The 21,072-nt window shown below is 37.8% G+C and overlaps 4 protein-coding genes across 4 annotated transcripts; 2 read left to right on the top strand and 2 right to left on the bottom strand.

The window, feature by feature from the left end:
• Window positions 1–239: 239 nt before the first annotated feature.
• LOC110749558 (ER lumen protein-retaining receptor-like) lies at window positions 240–2,671 on the bottom strand. The gene is made up of 6 exons (XM_021949676.2): window positions 2,256–2,671; window positions 1,488–1,753; window positions 1,174–1,289; window positions 912–985; window positions 748–811; window positions 240–464 (listed from the first exon to the last, which is right to left on the bottom strand). The coding sequence occupies exons 1-6, from the start codon at window positions 2,344–2,346 to the stop codon at window positions 428–430; spliced, it is 648 nt and encodes a 215-aa protein (XP_021805368.1). The 5' UTR covers window positions 2,347–2,671; the 3' UTR covers window positions 240–427.
• A 1,723-nt stretch (window positions 2,672–4,394) lies between these two features.
• Window positions 4,395–15,491, top strand: LOC110749577 (protein EXPORTIN 1A). Its single transcript, XM_021949694.2, has 32 exons — window positions 4,395–4,917; window positions 5,585–5,701; window positions 6,109–6,201; window positions 6,317–6,388; window positions 6,642–6,749; window positions 6,846–6,928; window positions 7,061–7,199; window positions 7,285–7,353; window positions 7,485–7,562; window positions 7,956–8,018; window positions 8,093–8,137; window positions 8,332–8,439; window positions 8,565–8,663; window positions 9,406–9,609; window positions 9,974–10,033; window positions 10,429–10,539; window positions 10,751–10,848; window positions 11,034–11,142; window positions 11,352–11,417; window positions 11,612–11,710; window positions 11,790–11,870; window positions 12,037–12,126; window positions 12,442–12,527; window positions 12,629–12,709; window positions 12,790–12,972; window positions 13,135–13,201; window positions 13,621–13,731; window positions 13,884–13,991; window positions 14,067–14,204; window positions 14,281–14,418; window positions 14,493–14,597; window positions 14,839–15,491. Exons 1-32 carry the CDS (start codon window positions 4,819–4,821, stop codon window positions 14,959–14,961), a joined length of 3,231 nt encoding a protein of 1,076 aa, XP_021805386.1. The 5' UTR covers window positions 4,395–4,818; the 3' UTR covers window positions 14,962–15,491.
• A 213-nt stretch (window positions 15,492–15,704) lies between these two features.
• Window positions 15,705–17,412, bottom strand: LOC110749579 (anthocyanidin 3-O-glucosyltransferase 2). Its single transcript, XM_021949698.2, has 2 exons — window positions 16,833–17,412; window positions 15,705–16,722 (listed from the first exon to the last, which is right to left on the bottom strand). The coding sequence occupies exons 1-2, from the start codon at window positions 17,380–17,382 to the stop codon at window positions 15,809–15,811; spliced, it is 1,464 nt and encodes a 487-aa protein (XP_021805390.2). The 5' UTR covers window positions 17,383–17,412; the 3' UTR covers window positions 15,705–15,808.
• A 398-nt stretch (window positions 17,413–17,810) lies between these two features.
• On the top strand, window positions 17,811–20,805 carry LOC110749580 (uncharacterized). The gene is made up of 7 exons (XM_021949699.2): window positions 17,811–18,227; window positions 18,849–18,939; window positions 19,026–19,141; window positions 19,271–19,330; window positions 19,410–19,475; window positions 20,259–20,458; window positions 20,540–20,805. Exons 1-6 carry the CDS (start codon window positions 18,171–18,173, stop codon window positions 20,448–20,450), a joined length of 582 nt encoding a protein of 193 aa, XP_021805391.1. The 5' UTR covers window positions 17,811–18,170; the 3' UTR covers window positions 20,451–20,458; window positions 20,540–20,805.
• The last annotated feature ends 267 nt before the right edge of the window (window positions 20,806–21,072 follow it).

The following is a 21,072-nucleotide window of genomic DNA, read 5'->3' as shown; positions in this document are numbered from 1 at the left end:
TTAAAATTGGGAACCAAAGAGAATTCCAGATTTTTGATGATCAAGAGGAGCTAGCGTGCAAATTCAACTGAAGGGCTTGTGACGATGAAGGAGGCAAGGCACATATTGTAAACAAAACAAAAGGTTAAACACATAAAATGTGAGTGCAGGTGATTGGTTGGTAGATAATTAACCATTTCTTTTATTATAATCCTGTTTTCCTTTTTTTATTTTCCTTCAGATTGATTCCAAAACAGGTATGATAGATGATGCAGATGCATTAGATAGTCCTGGAAAATGTTGCAGCACTATACAAATTACAATATTAATGCATGTAGGGAGAAAATCCCATGACAAGGATAACAGCGGCCAGCTTTGGTTCTACATCCTCAAGTATGCATCCATTGCTTTTGTGTTAGTGGAAATTACACATCCAGAATGATCCACTTCAAGCAGGAAGCTTAAGCTCCTCGTGTTTCTTCCAGCTGAAGAAAAATCAGAGTAGCTTGTTGTTAGTAGGAAATAGCAGCACTCAAAGTTCATTATCAAAATTGGTTTCACGTATTGGTGCCATTTTCCAGCAGCAAACAATCATGTTCCTAGAAGCTAGATAAGATATGCTGGTTTTTAACAATGCGCATGGAAACAAGTTTTCAAAGCCCTTGCTAGGTATTCCAACATGTTTCTGGCTTCCACGCACACACGGAAATGAAACAAACTATTCTTAGGGGAACAATTAAAGACAAAAGAGTAGAATAATGAAGTTACCTCTTAATATAGTAGTAGAAAAAGTCAGCATAAAGAGCAGTCTGAACAAGGCCTGAAACCCAAGCTGTTTTGGGCATTTGACAACAAGTTATAATTCGTTGTATCAATTTTTAGCTAAAATGGGATACAAGAGTATCAAGTGCAAGCTATAACAGAGAACTTACGTATCCAGAGAACTCTGTGAAGCTCTGTGAAGAAACGATAAATCCAATTGAGAAGATATAGGGCTCGGTAAGCACTGCACAGAGACACAGTTACCAAACAAATATAACACCACAGATAATAAATTTAATCCGAAAAGCATAAACAAGGTAGTAGAAGTGAATCTATGATCCTCACTAGTTGTAATCAAGTTGCATTGCAGGTAAGAAAGTGGATAGTACAAAAGCAAATTCATTTTTATGCCTCATGGGAATTGGAACATACCCAAGAAGGAAAACGTAGTTTCCAGTTAAGTTATCAATGTTTCTTGACCTTTGTAGTAAAACCAATTGTGGTAAGATTGCTACGGCTTCAAGATATATCGAAAATGCCCACAGAACCTATTACAACAGAATAGATCAAAGCTTCTATCAGATGTGAGTAAAAAGTAACAGCATCATACAAACTGATGGGGGTTAAAAAAGAAAACTGGATGCAAGCTTTCTTTCCAAACAACTGGCAGTGGCAGGTGATTCATTTAAAGGCATAATAAGCTGATCAATAAGGGCATAAGAAAGAGGAGGATAAATGCCTCGTACCTCAATTACTGTAAAAGAACGCGGAATCAGAAGAGCCAGCCCCAAGCATAAAAGGATGAGATAGTAATGTCTGAAAGTATCTTGATCTTTGTTGTAGGTTTGCTTCACTACTTTATGGTACCTCATGTGCCAGACCGTGGCAAGAGAAGTTCCAATAAAGATGAGCTTCCCTAAAGTGTTATACAAGGAGTGATACTTGATAACCAAGCCACTGTATCGAGTAAGAAAGACCAACCCGTAGAGTTCTTGAGTTTTGAGTGAAATTCCTGGTTAAATGCAATAGTTGAACGAATTTTCAACTCTGAATTTGGGGAATTGAGTCAAAATAATTCAACAAAAACGACCATTCTTTATTTTCGGATGCATATGAGAATAAGGGCATATCTCTGCATACTTCAAGAATATGAAATCTGCAAACCTAGCAAGGAATTTACAAAACAAAAAACCCAAAAGCTTTCAAATCAACCACCTCCACCCTTCTAACCCTTCTAACAAGTACAAATTCTTAACCAAACCAGAATCAATCAATTGTCGAACAGTTAAAATGGAAAATAAAATAAAATGGGGTTTGAGAGTTTGAACATAACATAATTTAGTCCAAGCTGCCACAATAATCTCATGTCAAAGCACTAATTCTCAATTAGGCGATAAACATGCATGGAACAAAAAAGATCTTGGTCAACTCATCAGGAACACATAGGAAAAACAAAAGCAAGAACTGTCCAAAGGACGTAAGAGAAAGGTAAGAATGAATGAACAAATTCATACCTGCACAAGATTTGGTGGTGCGGATCTTACGGAACAAGACAACTATGCTGAGCAGATGGGTTATGTCTCCTGCTAACCTAAACAGATACATGATTTTATTACGCTTAGCTACGGCTTCTTCTCTAACTTGAAATCTTTGTTTCCTTTCGTTCCGTGGATTGTTTTGCTTCTTGCTTGCTCTTCTCTGCCTTGTTGGTTTTGCTTTTGCTTCAGTAGAAAATGCTATCAGACTTTCAAACCCGATGTAAGCGTTTTTTTCCCCGTCGGTTTAAAGTTGACGGCTCGTATATCACGCAGCGTGAGCATTGACTTCCGGCAGGTCTTTGCCAAAAAAAGAAAAAAACATACATGTACTTCGTCTGATCTTCCTCCCCGTATCTGCCATTCTTCGCTTTGAATGTTGACATGATCAGGGAGGGAGGAACTACTTATTTGTGAGACCAAGTTTTTCAGTTGATCAGGGTAGCTGGCCCACCAAAAATATTGGGTTCGAGTCTGGAGAGCCGTGTGACGGGTCGTTATCTTTTCCTTTTGGGCTTGGGCCCCAAATTTGTTAGATTTTGTTATCATAGATGAATTTCTTTTATTCTTGGGCTACTAGTAAATAGTCACAATTCGGTTTGGCAAGTTTTAAGACTCAATGACATGTTTTTGTTTTGTACTGCCACACGTGAGGAAGGGGAATGGGTGTTTTTTCATAGACGCACTGTCAAAGTGTTATGGGGTTCGAATTTGAGGTCATTAGATGTAAATCAAAGTTTTTTTTCGCTAAGTTAGACCTCGTTGGCAAGACACATACTTACTTACTACAAATGACAGTGAGAATAAATAATTTACTATAATTTCAAACTTTTCCATGTTTATTTACACATAAAACATTTAAATTATATGAGGATTTCACCTGAAATGAATACTCTAATACCCTCAAAATCAAGAACTTGATCAACTAGGAAGGGATAGTTAATCTAATTCCAATTCCTTATTATATTCCTAATTTCCTCAATTCCAAATAAGTAAACATGTCATAAACCAAGAACCAAGTCAATATTAATATTGGTTGGGTTTTTTTTTTTTTGGTCAAGATATTGGTTGGGTTGGTATACCAATAATTTAAATTTGAATTGGTTGATATTGGTTTTTAAGAGAGTGAAGAAATAAATTAAAATTAAAATATGTCAATAGTGCGATCTATTTTAATATAATCAAATACAAGATGGATCCAGGGATACCCATTATCCAAACAAAACCTTTAACCTTGATAAAAATGTATGCAATTTCACAAGTAGTAGAAAGTTTAGTTCGGATTCGGAAGCTGGCTAAATCTCAGAAGATGCAAATGCAATTTATACTTTCATGATTCTCCTCACCTTGTTATACTATGTGACAAGGAAAGGAAGGATCATTGATAATGCCAATTGATTCCAATCGAAGGCCATGAACCGTAAAAGCCCAAGATTCGCACTATCAAAAGCCCAAAAGTGTAATCTCCAAGTTGAGTTGAGCTTTCCTGGCACATCATCCGTAAGCTATTGGGCAGCCCAAGTACCCCATGCCGCTAAAGTACCGGCAACAGTGCCAGCTAGGACTCGGAGCCAATAATATTCCAGCAGATTCTCGAAGGCAAGCCAATTCCCCCTTTTCAATATTCAGACAAATTTTGACCAAAGGAAAAATAGGAAAACTAAAATTCCCCTTTCAACCCTTCCAAAGAATTTTTTAAAATACAAAATATAAAAGTGTACCCAATTACGTATTGACAAAATAGGCAGCTTCTTCAACTATAGCGTCACAGGACAGCCAGGCAAACCGGCCCCACTCGACCTTTAGTTAACTTTTACCCTCGTACACTTTAGTTTTCCATAGACCCATAGTCACGCAAATTAATAAATTTTAATTTTAATTTTAATATTTGAAGAGCAAAAGTCCACCTACACCCTCAAAGATTAAATGGCCATATTTGTAGGGTGGATAGATACAACTATATTCTAGGGCCCAAGTATCTCTCAATGAACTTATTTTTGGTCACGCACGGTTACAATTTACAACAACATTTAAGAGACAAACCGAGTCACTAAAAAATTCCGAATATCTCATCTGGGGGAGGGAGTACATAAATAAATAAATGAAGAGAAGAAGAGAAGAAGAGAAGAAGAGGAGGCAAAAGCACACAACGGAAAGAGAGTAAAGAACCCAAATTCAAAGTTGAAACCCAAACCCCAACAAACCCCAAATCCCACCCTACAAACAAACAAAGAAACAACTCCCCCGTCCCCCTCCCTTGCCTTCAGTCGCTCACTCGCTCGCTGCACGCTACCACTGCTTCATTTTCAAGCTGTCTTTATTTCCCTCCCCCCTCTCTATCTTTTCCTAATTAATATAAATTAATAACACACACCCTTTCCTTCTCATCAACACAACACTGTTCTCCTCTCTCTCTCTCTAGAATCTTTCTCTCTCCTAGGGTTTGGGTGTTTCCTCATCTCTCTCTTCACTCCCTTGCCCTCTAGGGTTTATCCGACTGTGCTTGATCGTCCTCCCTCGTCTCTATCTCACGCACTTGGCCATGGCGGCCGAGAAGCTTAGGGACTTGAGCCAACCGATTGACGTCGGCTTGCTCGATGCCACCGTCGCTGCCTTCTACGGCACCGGATCTAAGGAGGAGGTGAGGGCTTCGTGCTCCTTTCTCTCTCTACTCTCTGTTTCCTTTCCGACCAAGTGTGGCCAATTTGCTACTGCAATCGAGGTTTTTGGCCCCTAGGGTTTAAGCCTGCCTTACAAGGCCTTCACTTAGATAGCTTGTGCTTTCTGTTTGGTTTTCAAGACGTTGAGTGAAAATTGAAGCTCTCTCAGTCTTAGGGTTTAACACTTGAAAACCGCTTTTGTTTTTTATTTATTTTAATTTTAATAACTTTAGACGCAATTAGGACTTAGCTTCGATGTCTTGCTCTGGGAACAGTTAGCTTTTGATGGATTTCTGAACATTACATATCTGCCTATTTTGTGGTCTTCTGGTACTGTGATTAAGAAAAGAGATTTTTACTGATTGGTTGATATTGCGTAAATTTGTATGTTCCGCTCAAAGAATTTCACAAGCCTAGAAAAAATGGGTTTTGTATCCCTTCACATTCTTAGCTTTACAGGAATTGTTATTTTTATTTTAACCTACTAATCCAAGCAACTTTTGTTATTCTTAGAGTAGGTTTTGTATTTGAGGAATCGATTTGTTGGCAAGTTATATGCTTAACTTGTAATATTCTGGGCTGTAATATAGTTTTTTTCAAGTAGTTTATTTTCTAAGAGTATTTTCCCCCCAAATGTTGGTGATGCAGAGGACAGCTGCAGACCATATATTGCGGGACTTGCAGAACAATCCGGATATGTGGCTCCAAGTTGTGCACATTTTACAGAGCGCTAAGAACCTAAACACCAAGTTCTTTGCCTTGCAGGTCAGTTTTGTTGCATAACAATCTATAAGACTGCATTTTCCTTTTGTCTAACTAGGCTGCAGTCAGATGCCCAGACGGTCATTGCACTAGGGCAGCAAGGCCACAGCAGGGCTGTGACAGGCATTTTAAAACTGCCAAAAATAGAATGCCTTTATGTGGACATGACAAGAATAATAATCAAGTTGACTACTTGGGAGCATGTTTCTGTCCTTCATGAAAGAAGGCATCTTAGTAAAGTCTACAGAACGTTTATACCATCAAATCTTGCTGCATATTTGTTTAGCTTGTTAATGGTTTGATGCTTTGGAAAATTTGCTATTCTACTTTCCATCACAACCTGCATAAATCTTTCCGTCCCTATTTTAAGGTGCTGATCTCATGAGGGTTGTCTTTTCATCCACTTACAGGTCCTAGAAGGGGTTATCAAGTATAGGTGGAATGCATTACCTGTTGAACAGCGAGATGGAATGAAAAATTATATCTCTGACGTCATTGTTCAGGTATGAGTCATGCAGTAAATCTTTGAGGAGGGGAAGTTTTGCTAGTGTTAAATCTTGTTTGATGGTTTTTTCACGGGCTTTATATTCTTTCTTACCTTTTGTTCCTCTTGCGAAGCTATCAAGTAATGAGGCCTCTTTTCGAATGGAGAGACTGTATGTCAACAAACTCAATATTATATTGGTTCAGGTATTTCCTTGCTTCCCTCCCCAGGAGGATCATTGCCTTTGTTGCTTGTTTTTTGGGATTAATTGTTTGTACCATGCACTGTGTTTACTTTTCCATTATTCCATTGATTCTTTTCACTTTGATTGTATTTACAGTTGTCTCAGAAAATCTGTGTATTTGAATTTATCTTTGTCTATTAAAATCTGAAATTGCTTGCTTTGGTAGCTTTGGATATGTGTTGTAATGTAATATATTGAGGTTACTCTATATACAGATTTTGAAGCATGATTGGCCCGCTAGATGGCAAAGCTTTATACCGGATCTCGTTTCAGCAGCTAAAACTAGTGAAACAATTTGTGAGAATTGTATGGCCATATTGAAAGTAAGCCTTTTTAATTTTCAACTTTTTCAAAGATAGAAATCAAATTTATTATGACACATTGAGTAGCTACTAATTGCTTGAATGTGTTACCCTCAGCTTTTAAGTGAAGAGGTTTTTGACTTCTCAAGGGGGGAAATGACTCAGCTGAAGATTAAAGAGCTTAAACAATCATTGAACAGGTAATTGGCTGATGACTTTGGCATCTTTGTTCGTAATCAAAAGAGCTTTTGAATTTATTGTGGTATTGACATGTCAATGTATTGTGTTGGCCCAAACTTTTTACTTCCTGTTGTGTTCGATCTTTTTTGCAGTGAGTTTCAACTCATTCATGAGTTATGCCTTTATGTACTATCAGCGTCTCAAAGAGCCGAACTCATACGTGCAACGTTATCCACATTGCATGCTTTCCTCTCGTGGATTCCCTTGGGTTATATATTTGAGTCCCCTTTGGTATGTATAACACTGTTTTGTAGTTCTTGATTGCCCTTTTAAAGGATTTATCCTTATCTTTCTATATTGTGTGTGTATTTTACAGCTTGAAACCCTTCTAAAATTTTTTCCAATGCCTTCTTACCGGAATCTCACCATTCAGTGTTTAACGGAGGTATGTTGTTGTTCCATTTCTGTTGAAGCAATTATGTGGTCGTTGAACTTATCTCAAAAGAAACAAGGAGATAATGCAGTATTTGCCTTTTCAATGATTTAGGTTTCATCATATGTTTTTTTGGTTTTCAGGTTGCAGCACTTAGTTTTGGTGAATTCTACAATGCACAGTATGTTAAGATGTATAATATATTCATGGTCCAGTTACAGGTGTGCCACTATCAATTTTGTATATGTTATGCCTAATTTAACATAACATTTAGAGTTCAATATGCAGTTAGTAATACATGGGATGGGAAAATATGTATAATTTGATAAACTTATTGTAAAATGTGGTTAAAAGTTCAGCCAAATATGAAGATGAGTTTATAAACTTGGTATGCACTAGATAGTATATAATAAAGATATGGGGTCTAAAAATTAAAAGTAAATATTTGATTTTAATCAATTGTATTTTTTAAGAAAATTACTCATAATCGAAAAGTTTACAGAGACATGAGTATTCTTTGAACTACATAGACATAAAATTTACATATTCTCAATGTATATGACTTTGGGCAAATTTTCTGATTTCCTAATTTCTTTTTTATTGAAACCAATCAGACTATTCTCCCACCTACCACAAACATCCCTCAAGCTTATGCAAATGGATCTAGCGATGAACAGGTATATTGTCTTTAATGATTTTAGGCTTCTTTTTTTGTTGTATTTAACTAGTTCATATGATGTTGTTTCTTCAGGCATTCATTCAGAACTTGGCACTGTTTCTCACTTCGTTTAACAAGGCAAGTTTCTCTTTCAGATGAATATGTTGATATATTGCTTTGCCTTCACCAGCTGTATTTGACGAAGACTTTTCTATCAATAGATAGAATTTAGTGTTCGATATAGGGGATATGATAGTTCTGCTGTTGAGTTTAGTTCTGTGTTGATCTTTAAGCCGCCAATGATGATGCTATTAATTGTCTCCTTTTTGCAGTCACATATTCGTGTGCTTGAAACCACACAAGAGAATATAGCTGCATTGCTGATGGGTCTTGAATATCTAATAAACATCTCATATGTGGATGACACTGAAGTTTTTAAGGTATGATTAATTATGATGTGTTCTCTAGCACCCACCCCGAAGGCCCTATCCAGCCCTTTCTCTCTTTTCCCATTTGAACAGATGATGTGATAATTTGACTTAGACTTGGCTGTTTGATCGAGCAGGTTTGCTTAGACTATTGGAATTCCTTGGTTTTGGAATTGTTTGAGGCACATCATAATTTGGATAACCCTGCAGCAACTGCAAATATGATGGGGCTGCAGGTAATTTAGATACTTTTATCTTTGAAATTTTTGTTGGTTTGAGTCTTCTGTTTTCTACTTTGTATGGATGTATCCTCAATTTTTACTTGAATCCCCATGTTTTTCTTTAGTATGACCGTTCAAACTTATTTTTTATCTCTTTGTAGTTGAATAAAGATTTATGATTTGAAATTGGTAGTAGAGAGGTAAGTATTTTCTAGGTTTCCATCAACAAGAGGGTGTTGTCTAGGGAAAGATCAATTTATCATCTCAGAACTTGCTAACCTTCCATCTTGAAAGAGACTGAACAAGTCTGAATTAGGTAGGTGTCTTGAAAGTTTTTTGAAAATTTGGGGAGATTTTCTGTTAACCATTGGAACCTTTATCATTTTCCCATCAATAAAATTCAAATATTTTACCAACAAATTTTGAGACAGTAGGTTTCTAAGCATTGTGTCCATGTCACTCTTGCTCATTCACGTCGACAATCACATTAACCATGTAAATGCAATGCTACTTTAGTTTTGTTTAAAAAAGTGGATTTTCTGTGTATGAGGTTAGATATGGTATGGGGCAACTTTCTTGTTGGAAATTATGTTCAGAAGAGTTTTGAAAATACTATCTACAGAAGCTTTTTAAATTTATTTTATGCTTCATAGTAAAGACACCTTTATGTCCAGGGTTTCACTCACTCATCTGCATAATTTTGCAAGCTTGTCATCTATATTGTTTTTTGATGGTCTACTTTGTATTGAATAAGCAGATGAATTTGCTTCCTAGTATGGTTGATGGCCTTGGCTCACAGATTATGCAAAGGCGGCAAATATATGCCAGTATTATGTCAAAGTTGAGGTTGCTCATGATCTGTCGAATGGCTAAGCCAGAAGAGGTTCTCATTGTTGAAGATGAGAATGGGAACATTGTTCGTGAGACCTTGAAGGACAATGATGTTCTTGTTCAATATAAGGTGATACATCTTCATTTTGTTGATATTTTTGTAATTGCTACACTGTTAAAATAATGTTAAACCTTCTTGTAATGAATAAAAAGAAATAATAAGATCTCTGACGGGTGAAGTTATCTTTGCGAAAGCAGACTTTTAGTACCTTTATAGGTGTCATTGTCAAAACAATTTAGGGATGCTGCTTTCAATTTAATTCAGCATGTTATGGTGGGTGTTATTAGCTGAATGCATTTTAATCTTACCAGAAACTCAGTTTCTATGATATGCTTCTTTCTTAGTAATAGAAAACGTATTGGATTATTAGTTATTTTCTTTCTTGAATGTTTTCTCACTTATTTTTGTTATCGGTGTCATTTTGATCTTGTAGATCATGAGGGAGACACTGATCTATTTGTCACACCTTGACCATGAGGACACTGAGAAGCAGGTAAAGGGAATTTTTTGTTTTCCTTTCTATGAAGTAAAAGTAAACAATAGTTAAGCCTTACTGTTAGATTCTTTTGATGCATGACCCTGCAAGGTGTTGCTTGTAGCATGATGTTCTCTTGTCTTAATAAATGTTTCATATGTGATTTAAATATACATGACTTTAATCGAGTTCATACAAAATAGTTTCTGAATGGTCATAATGCGAATTTTATGATTTATTTTACTTTCACAATATTTTCTTTGCATCTTAATAAATTTTCCCCCACTCTGCCTCTTTAAGTGAATCTTTTCTAGCACCGAGAAGATTCCTTTTGCTGTAATCTCTTTTGTGGGGAACCTCTAACAGTGAAGTAATTATTCCTACATTGTATTTCTATTGACATTCGAACACAGATGCTAAAGAAATTAAGCAAGCAACTCAGTGGTGAGGATTGGGCATGGAACAACTTAAACACCTTATGCTGGGCAATAGGGTCCATATCTGGTTCCATGATGGAAGAACAGGTATTGTTTGCTCTCTGTTCTATGATCATTTCTTTAATCTTCTTTCTTATTCGAAGAATTCACTGATGATACTCTTTTCAACTAGGATAAATAATATAGTTCCTTGTTTTGCATAGTCTGCATCTATTTGATGATCCATTGTTGTCTCACCCTCTTTATGCAGCTATTATTCTAGAATGCCTCTTGATGAATGTACCTTTTCCTTTTGCAGGAAAATAGATTTTTGGTGATGGTCATACGCGACTTGCTGAATTTATGTGAAATCATAAAAGGGAAAGATAACAAAGCAGTTATTGCTAGCAACATTATGTAAGGATTTGTGATTCTAAAGGGGTTTTTTAGTTTAAGCTAAAGGTTTTTTCTACCTGAAATGTGTTACCAATAAGCGCATGGTGCATTCTAGTGCTTACATAAGTTCAGTTGAGAATCTTATCTGTTCCATGTATTTTTATAGTATAAATATTCATACGTTTGAAGTTTTGCTTTGTTTTCAGGTATGTTGTTGGACAATACCCAAGGTTTTTAAGAGCTCATTGGAAGTTCTTAAAGACTGTTGTGAATAAGTTGTTTGAGTTTATGCATGAAACCCATCCCGGAGTTCAGGTGAGTTCTTGTTTAAGGTTGATTTTGAAGTTAAATAGATAGATGTACATGTCTTAAGTTTTACAATGTTTTATTCTAATGCATGAGTTATATAAGTATTTATGTTCCTTTCAAGTTTCCCTTTTTTTTTTCTTTTTCATTGGGTTAGTCATAGGGACATATTTTATTGATATCGCACTCTTCTATAACTATTGTGGCATATGTTTCAGGATATGGCCTGTGACACATTCCTGAAAATTGTTCAGAAGTGCAAGCGTAAATTTGTTATTGTACAGGTATTCTTTTTTTCTTTGTAAGATTTTGCCTTGTTACTTAGCATTTTAGTACACTCCTTGTCTTAAAATTTAAAATTATGTATCTCTAGACCAGGGTAAAAGGAAAGCAATTATTGATTTTTTGGTGTTATGTTCTGCAAAGAAGGGTTAATTATTTCAAGTTTTATGATCTATGAATGCTTTTGTGATTTCAGCTTGGAGAAAATGAACCATTTGTGTCTGAACTCCTGACAGGCCTGCCAACAACTGTTGCCGATCTTGAGCCTCACCAGATTCATACTTTTTATGAAGCTGTATGCCTTTTTGTGCCCTTTTTGCTAGATATTTTGACAGAAAATTGTTTTATTAAAAATTGCCTTTTGTTTACCTTAGGTTGGTAATATGATTCAAGCAGAATCTGATCCTCAAAAGCGGGATGAATATCTACAGAGATTGATGAATCTCCCAAATCAGGTTTGTTTAAATGCAATTGTAATGTTTTAGGATTTACTTGTTATTCTCTCTCTCTCTCTCTCTCTCTCTCTCTCTCTCTCCACACACACACATACACAAAGACATGCATGACTACTCGCAGGTGCCGAAACTAGCTTGTAGCTTATGATATTTGCTTGTTCTCCAGAAATGGGCAGAGATTATAGGGCAAGCGCGCTTGAGTGTAGATTTCCTCAAGGATCAGGAGGTTATTCGCACTGTGCTTAATATATTACAGGTATGAATTTTTTACATTTTGATGTATAGACATTTTGCAGATAAGAGTCTTTGATTACCCTGATTAGTATCTTGGTATTTTTTTGTGCTGAATCTTTTTATGTTAGATTGTGCACTTTCTGTTACATTGTGGACCTTCTACGTGCTCCTTTCCTTTGCATCAGCGATGAATCCTTTACTTCTATTTGCAAGGATTGTTTATCCTATTGTGTCACATCAATATTAAATGTGATTATTCTAGTGGTTGTATTGATTATCCTATAGTCAGTTCTGTTTTCAATTCATTGTAATTATGCCGGTCATTATTGATTTGCAGACAAATACTAGTGTTGCCAGCTCCCTTGGAACGTTTTTCCTGAGTCAGATTTCATTGATCTTTCTGGACATGCTTAATGTTTACAGGTATGGTCAACATTTTTAGGTCTTAGTAAAAGTTTCAGTTGTTTAATTTTCTTTCATTTTCAACTGATATGGTTATGTGCGGCTCTGTTTATTTTGAACAGGATGTACAGTGAGCTCGTATCTAGTAGCATTGCAGAAGGGGGCCCCTTCGCTTCTAAGACATCCTATGTGAAACTTCTACGGTGAGACCTGTTATACAATTTACCTTATAGTTTAACATACAACCCTCAAATACCATGTTTTAATCTATTCCATTGAACAGGTCAGTAAAGAGGGAGACTCTCAAGCTGATTGAGACATTCTTGGACAAGGCCGAAGACCAAGCACATATAGGAAAACAAATTGTTCCTCCAATGTTGGATCCGGTTCTTGGTGACTATGCCAGGAATTTGCCTGATGCTAGAGAGTCAGAGGTTTTGTCACTTTTTGCCACAATTATAAATAAGTATGCAATCTTTCTTTCATTACCTTGTTATTTGCTTTATTTCTTTCTAGATACATGTTGGTATCTTGCTAAATCCTTTAACCAACTATTTTTCCATTAAAAAATTATAATTTTGTTTTAGTTTCTTTCCATAGCTTAAATATTTTTATCCCTTGTTTTTAGGTACAAGGGTGCAATGATAGATGATGTGCCTCGAATATTTGAAGCTGTTTTCCAGTGCACATTGGAGGTAAGGATGTGGGCTGTCATGCTGTGGAGCCAAAACTACTGAGATTCTATATTAATATTTGGAGCACTATCATAATACTGCCGTATATTTAGATGTCCTCTAATACTGTTTTTCAAGTAACCATGAAAAAAAAAAATCAGTGCAATTACAAGTTAGTTAATATTTATCTTCACACCTATAATTTTAACAAATGAATTGTTTGGTGGCTGAACATGTTAGTTTTGTTCCTAACTTCTTATTATGTGTGCCTTTCTCCATAATGCATTGCTAAAGAGCGATTTTTGAATCTGTGCTGGTGATATGTTTGTGGTGCATATCCTCTGATACCAAATAGGGTTTGGTGTGGTGTGTAAAGTTATTTAAGATTGATTTGTACTTCTGTTGTTTTCTTTACATGTCTAGATTCTGTGCAATTGCAGATGATTACCAAAAATTTTGAAGATTACCCAGAGCATCGCCTGAAGTTCTTCTCTTTACTTCGTGCCATTGCTGCTCATTGTTTTCCTGCATTGATTCGGTTATCAAGTCCGGTTTGTGCTTAATTTCATCCCCCTTTTTTTGGCTGTGTTTTGATTGTCAGTGTTCTCTGGTTATATATGAGGGCTTATTGGCGTCTGTTTAACATTTGATAATTATCACAAATTGACTGTTAATTGTTTTCATATTTTTTTGTATACGTCAGCAACTAAAGCTTGTAATGGATTCAATTATATGGGCGTTTCGGCACACAGAAAGAAACATTGCGGAAACAGGGCTGAACCTGTTGCTGGAGATGCTGAAGAACTTTCAGGTGTGACATTGAGCATATTTGTGTCAAATAAAGTGTGGTATTAAGATGCTCACAATGTTTTGATTGATTTGACAGAAGTCGGAGTTCTGTAATCAATTTTACCGTACATACTTTTTGACAATCGAACAAGAAATCTTTGCTGTCTTGACGGACACGTTTCATAAGCCTGGGTTCAAGTTGCATGTCTTGGTGCTCCAACATTTATTTTGCCTGGTATTGTATCTTGTTATTTTGATACCTTCTTTCTTTGATTCTCGAGCTTGCCTAATTAAGAGTTACATATTTACAGGTGGAAAGTGGTACGTTGACGGAGCCTCTGTGGGATATTGCAGCGGTTCCTTATCCATATCCCAATAATGGAATTTTTGTTCGTGAGTATACGATCAAGCTTTTGAGTACTTCATTCCCGAACATGACTGGAACAGAGGTATAAATATGATACTATTATGATTGTCTTACAGTTGTTTTTCTACATATGACTTAACTGAAGGTTTTTTCCAGGTCACTCAATTTGTGAGTGGACTATTTGACTCGAGGACTGACCTATCCACATTTAAGAATCACATCCGAGACTTTCTAGTGCAATCCAAAGAATTTTCTGCACAGGTAGGGATCCAGAAGCACCAGATGATGCTTGGACTGGCCAATTGATTGATACTCTCCTTTTTGTTTTCTCTTCGCTTTCAGCCGTGACAAATTTGATATTCTTCTGTGGACTAATTTGTAAAGTTGATGTAAAATGTTGCATCTTCCCTGGCCATATGTCTTATGCTGGGATATTTCCCTACTTTTTAAACAAAATCCGAGTGTGATCTGAATGTTCAAACTGAATGTTGTGATTGTGCAGGACAACAAAGATCTCTATGCAGAGGAGGCTGCTGCACAGAGGGAGAAAGATCGGCAACGAATGCTTTCTATTCCAGGGCTCATTGCCCCCAATGAGATACAGGATGAAATGGTTGATTCCTAGGTGGCTAATTCTAATGTTGAGGCTAATTTCATGGACGACTGATGGAGATGCAATGGGTGCCTTGATTCAATCATCGGAATCTGCCAATGCAACAGCATTTTTTTCCCTGATTAGTTTCCGTTTTGTTTCATAGTTGAAATTAGTAAAATCACAAAGGCTCCTGTAGCCTGCTGGCTGCACTGTTGCCTTTTAAGTCTATTGGATGGGTGTAGATTATTTAGGTGCTGATTTAGGGAGGGAGTATATTTTGAGTCATTTAAGGGTTTTGCTGGATCCAAATTGATCTTTGTAGTTTGAACTCGCCAGATGGGATGCAATCTGTTTCAATGACTCTATGCTAGTATCGATGATTCATCTTAGGTGTAATTTAATACTAACCTCGCTGGGTTGTGTAGAAACTCCCTGTTCTTTTATTTTTTGGTCTGGTTTTTATAGGATGTGTTGTCTCATTGCGTTAGTGAAGGGCGCCGATTTTTTGTTACCCTCTTGGAGAACAGTGAAAATTGTGTAATTCGATTGTGTTTACCATATGTTTCCTTTTGATTAGCAAATCATCTATAGTTTGGTGTCTTTGCGACGAGTTGAGTGACCTTATAATTTATGACCCAAGCAGCTGTGTTGATTGAGGGTTGAGAAAATCAGGTTTAGCTTAGCCTTTTCATTTGGGTTATGTGCTAAATTTGCCTGTACAACAATCGAATCCAAAGATTGAAGTTGATTCGATGAATGAGCGAGATAAATAGTAGAAGCAAAGCTTTAAGTTGGATTTTATTGAGGGAAAATCATTATGCGAATAATAGTGAAGTACAGCTCGGTTATTCATATGCGACATATTTGTAGTTATAACTTATACTTTAGTGGATCCAGATATGACATCTAGCAATAATTTGAAATTCTGAGCTGAGCTCCCTTTTGGTTCAACCGACTGTTGTGCGAGTAGTTTAACGGTGTTTATGTTGCCTCTCATTTTCTTTCCTCTTTGTTGTGACAAAACTTGATCGAAATATTTGATCAAGCCGTGCTTGGTAAAAACCCCATCCTCAACAGTGACCCCGATCTCCAACACGTCCTCCACCGTTCTTGCGTTGACCCTTTGGTCGCCAAAGAAAGGCCTGCAAATCATTGGCACCCCGCCTGCTATAGTCTCCAGCAATGAGCTCCAACCGCAGTGCGTTACGAAGGCTCCGACTGATGCATGGGCTAGGACACGTGGCTGGGGAGCCCAGGGCACCACCATCCCATTACTTGCTTTTACTAGCAACTCATTTAGCAAAGGTGTCTTGAAACTGTCCTTGAGAGACCATAAGAAGGGTACACCGCTGGCTTCCAAGGCTTGTGCCATCGCCATAAGCTCCTTCTCCGGTGGCCTTGCGACTGACCCAAAACTAACATACACCACGGAGGATGCAGCCTTTTGTTTGTCAAGCCAGGACAGGCAACCAGTAACGTCGTCTGCGGCTGTTAGGGCTTCCGGCAGTGGAGGGGAAGCAGCAGCAGCTAGGTTGAAAGGTCCGACATTGAGAAGCTTGTTGAATTTGGATTTCAAATCGTTTGTTACGGTAATATCCAGTTCTTCAAAGCTGTTTACGAGAACTGCGTTGGCACGGGGTAGCAGTTGGCCCATTTGATGCAGCATGCGTGAGAAGACTGAGTCCAAGTTTCCAAAGATGACACCTTCAGGCAAATCTTTGATTCGTACTTTGGACATTCCTGGGATGTTGGCATTCTTGGTGATGAGTTCGTTTTCAAGACCTGCAATACCTGCGGAAGCATGCATTATTCAATAAATCGAATAGATATTACCCATCCCATCAAACAAAGCTAAGAGATATCTGAGGAAAAGTGGAGGATGGAGGAGCAAGAGTACATACTTTGAGTTCCGATGGTGTGGCGGAGGAGGTCAGTATGGACATGGAGGGAGAGGGAATTAAGTCCGGAGAGCCAAAGAGGGAGCCAAGGGACTCCCAAGTCGTGTGCCAAGTGGGCCCCAAACCAAAGGAAGGCGTCGGTGATCAAGCAGGTGAGACGCTTCCCGGTGTGAGCCACGCAGGCGTCTAAGCTGGTTGTAAAGTTGTGGGGGGCAGCCTTCATGAAAAGCTCGATATCCTCCTGGGGCTTACCCGCAAACACATAGCCGTCGGGGACGCCATCAGCCACATCAAACACCTTTATGTTACGTGGAAGATTGGTATTAGTGTTGGAAAAGAGTGAGTTGTTGGATTGTGAAGTGCTGAAGAATGAGAAGAGAGTGTTGGGAGAGGCAGCGGCTAGGCGGCGGATGAGCGCAAGGGTGGGACTGGCATGGGTGGAGAAAGGGAAGGCTAGGGCCGCCACATGATGCTCATACACAACATGATCATCATCAATCGGTTGTGGTGCCATATATGTATGTGCTAATAAGACTAATTGGAGTGGGATCATGAGGAGGAGGGATTTGGATGAGATTGGATTGGACTTTATATAGGTATAGTGGCAAAGGAGTGGGGGTTGTCACAACACAAGACACCAGAAAATCAGCCTATCCTCTACTCTTCTTCATGGAACGGAACACAAAAACATGATACTAGTCTAGACTCTAGAGAGAGACTGGTGGCTGGCTTAGCCTCCTTTGAAGATGAATAATGCACGTGATAACCCCCGCCACGCCCACGCGGCCACGCCACTTCTCCTTTTTTGGGCTGTCTCTTCTAAAGCTCAATTCAGCCCATAGAACTCACTGCCTGCCTACCCAGTACCAGCCCATTCAATATGGGCCCATCAAAACAAACTCTACCACTAAATAACCACTTGCTGAGTCGAGGAGTGAAAAAGAAATGAAAGAAACACCCAATATTCTAATTCCTCCCTAATTTACTTTCTTCTTTCTTTTCCTTTGTTGTTTTTGTTTCATAAAATAAAATTAAAATTAAAAATTCTCGTTCGTTTTAGTCTTTGCAGAAAAGAAAGAAAAACGCTACCTTTGTTTCTGATTTTTATTTCTTTCTCTCACACATCACGCGGGTGGTTGTTTCTCTCTCTAAATATCGATCAACCCCAATCGATCCATCAAATCATAACTCAGCTGATTTCTCTTTCTTATTAGTCGATGAGCTCGTGAAGTTCACAATCACTTCGACACCCACACAGACACAGAGAGAGAGAGAGAGAGAGAAAGAAAGAAAGAGATCGAGCTTTTCTTTTTCTCTTGTTCAAGTATTTTGCTTGCCGTCATGGGTCAAGCTTTTCGGAAGCTCTTCGATACCTTCTTCGGAAACACTGAGATGAGAGTACTCCCTCCTCTCCCTCTCTCTCTCTGTTTTTTTTTTCATTTTCATTTTTATTTCGTACCAATTTTGTAGCATTTTCTTTCTTTTCCCTTTTCTGTGGTTTGACAATTGTAGCTGCCCAGGGATATGTAGGGCTCATGTCGTAATGGTTTCTTTCTTGCCTTTCCTTTAGCTTTTACCGGTTAAAATTTTCAATTGCTCTTTTGAATATTGTGATTCATAGGAGGCCGGACTTCATATTGTCATTATAATCATATGCATATTTAATATCGTTTTCTGAATTTGCTCACCTCTCTCTTGCCTCTTTCGTTTTTTTTAACTCTCTTTCATTATCAGTTATTGGGGGACAGTGCAATTGCAGCATATTTACTATTTGATTCTCAAATTCTCAATGATTAGATAACATTGTATGATCACATTAATACCTTACCCTCCCCAATAAGTTTTATAGGTTTCTACTTATTCCTGTAAAAGTGATGGAAAAATGGCTTATTCATTAAATTCTAAATACTTGACTTCTTGCTTCTTTTTTTTGTTCTTCTGTTGCTTACCTTAAATTTAAGAGCATGATATTTACTTCACTTTCCTTATTTGCCATTTTCATTTGCGGTGGTGCCATAGGTTGTAATGCTTGGCCTCGACGCAGCTGGTAAAACAACCATCCTTTACAAGCTGCACATTGGAGAAGTTTTGTCAACTGTGCCCACCATAGGTGGGCGTCTCTCATATCTACAATTGGACTTGAAGTATTATAGGTTGTTTAGATTTTTATGTTAAGGCATTTCTTTGTCTCAACAGGTTTCAATGTGGAGAAAGTTCAGTATAAGAATGTCATGTTCACTGTTTGGGATGTTGGTGGACAGGAGAAACTAAGGCCACTCTGGAGGCATTACTTCAATAACACAGACGGACTGGTAATTGAACTTTCTCTAGTCTTGTTCTACTGGATTCCAGTTCTCGAATCTTGCTAGTCAGTTGTCTCTCTTTTAGTTTCTTTCCTGTTTGTGCCTTTTCATATATATAAATTTTTTTTCTATATGCAGATTTACGTGGTTGATTCCTTGGACAGAGAGAGAATCGGAAGAGCCAAGGAAGAATTTCAGGTTGTATATTAAGAAATGAATACAGTTTATATACAAGTCTAGGTGATTGTTTCTCACTTATCTATGTTTATTCTTTCAGGCCATCATCAGTGATCCGTTTATGCTCAACAGTGTCATCTTGGTGTTTGCTAATAAACAGGATATGGTATGCCACAGCATTAGTTTCTGATCCATATATTGCATGAATGATCTAAATTTCATGATTTCAATGAACATAAGAATATGGATGTTGGTGGCCAACATAAGATTCTCTCACTGGCTAGTCTCCAAATTTCAGGATAAGACAGGGAATTATTGCCTTTTCTAGTTTGCTGTTGTGATGACTTACATATTGGGTTAGGAATTTGGAACTTAGGATATCTGGATTTATGGGATGTAATGAGATGTAATGAGATGTAACCCTTAAAGTATGAGATCCAATCAGCATGCTTAAATTACATTTTCATTCCTCCATGTGAAGTAAACACGGGAGTAATCATAATCGGAATTCAACTCCTTATTTTGATTCAGATTACGGATTAGTAAACACGCCATAAATGGTTACAAGATGTCAGATATTGCAGCACAGGGCTGCTGACTGGTGTCTTTAAGGAAAAATAAAGTATTTGCATTCCATCGAAGTACTGTTTAGTCTTTTTCTTTTGCTTTTGGAGCTGGCCAAATTCTTTTGTTTACAAGGGGAATTGAACCTAGGAACCCCTCATTCGATCCTGCCCATGCCACTTGAGCTAGGACTCATTGGTGATAACTTTAGTGATCCCCTATCACATCTCATGGCTTATTTCTTATGGGAAAGTTTTATTCATTCCAAGCACCCAGCATACGCATGATTGTGCAATGTTGGTTCCTTAGCAACTTGGTGTGATTTATTTATCAGCCGCCAATATAACTTGGTGTGATTTATGTGTTTTCTCGTTTTCCGATCCAGAAAGGAGCTATGTCGCCAATGGAAGTATGTGAAGGACTAGGCCTCTTTGATCTCAAGAACAGAAAATGGCACATACAAGGGACTTGTGCCCTTAAAGGTGATGGCCTTTATGAGGGCTTGGATTGGTTAGCTAACACACTGAAAGAGATGAGAGCTGCTGGATACTCTTCAGTGGGCACCTCATCATTCTAATACTTGAGGTTGAGACTTTTTACCTGCTTATGTCTTACCAACTAAATGGCAGGCCGTTTAATTATGTTTGTTCTTTGTCTCTTCTGCAGGTTTATTAGGATTCTTGGGGCTGGTCATTTGATAATGCTGAAGAGTTGGTCATTTGTGCATCCAAATCTCCCTGGACTGTAATCAACTTTTTCTTTTCCTTTTGGGTTTTTCTAAAGATGGTGAAGTTTAATCAGTGCTTACTCCAAGACTTGGCATTCAGACATGTCACTTAATCCAATGTATATTGAAGAACAGCAGATGAGCAGGTTGTGAAATTGATGAATATTTGCTGAAGATTATGTATGATTTGGATGTCTCTTGAAAATTTCCTTTGCGTATTTCTAGATGATTGACCCCAAGTGTATTTTAGATTTAAATCCACATGCAAGTTTCTTCTGCTCCACGGGCCACAGGTGCCCACTTCTTGGGGTGGATTGAAAAACGTATCTAAATTTACCAATATGTTGTTAGTTGAATTGGCCAAGGCCTTTGGCGTGCTTCCAAATGGTCTGGGTTCAAGCCTTGTGGCACCGTGTGTGTGAGTTTCCCACCTCCCCTTCCTAACTTTGGCAACAAAAAAACAGTACCTAAA

Source organism: Prunus avium, chromosome 2, assembly GCF_965620075.1.
Source record: "Prunus avium chromosome 2, drPruAviu1.hap1.1, whole genome shotgun sequence".
Classification (NCBI taxonomy): domain Eukaryota; kingdom Viridiplantae; phylum Streptophyta; class Magnoliopsida; order Rosales; family Rosaceae; genus Prunus; species Prunus avium.
The sequence above is the reverse complement of the archived record's forward strand: the minus strand, read 5'-3'. Positions and strand labels throughout refer to the sequence as shown.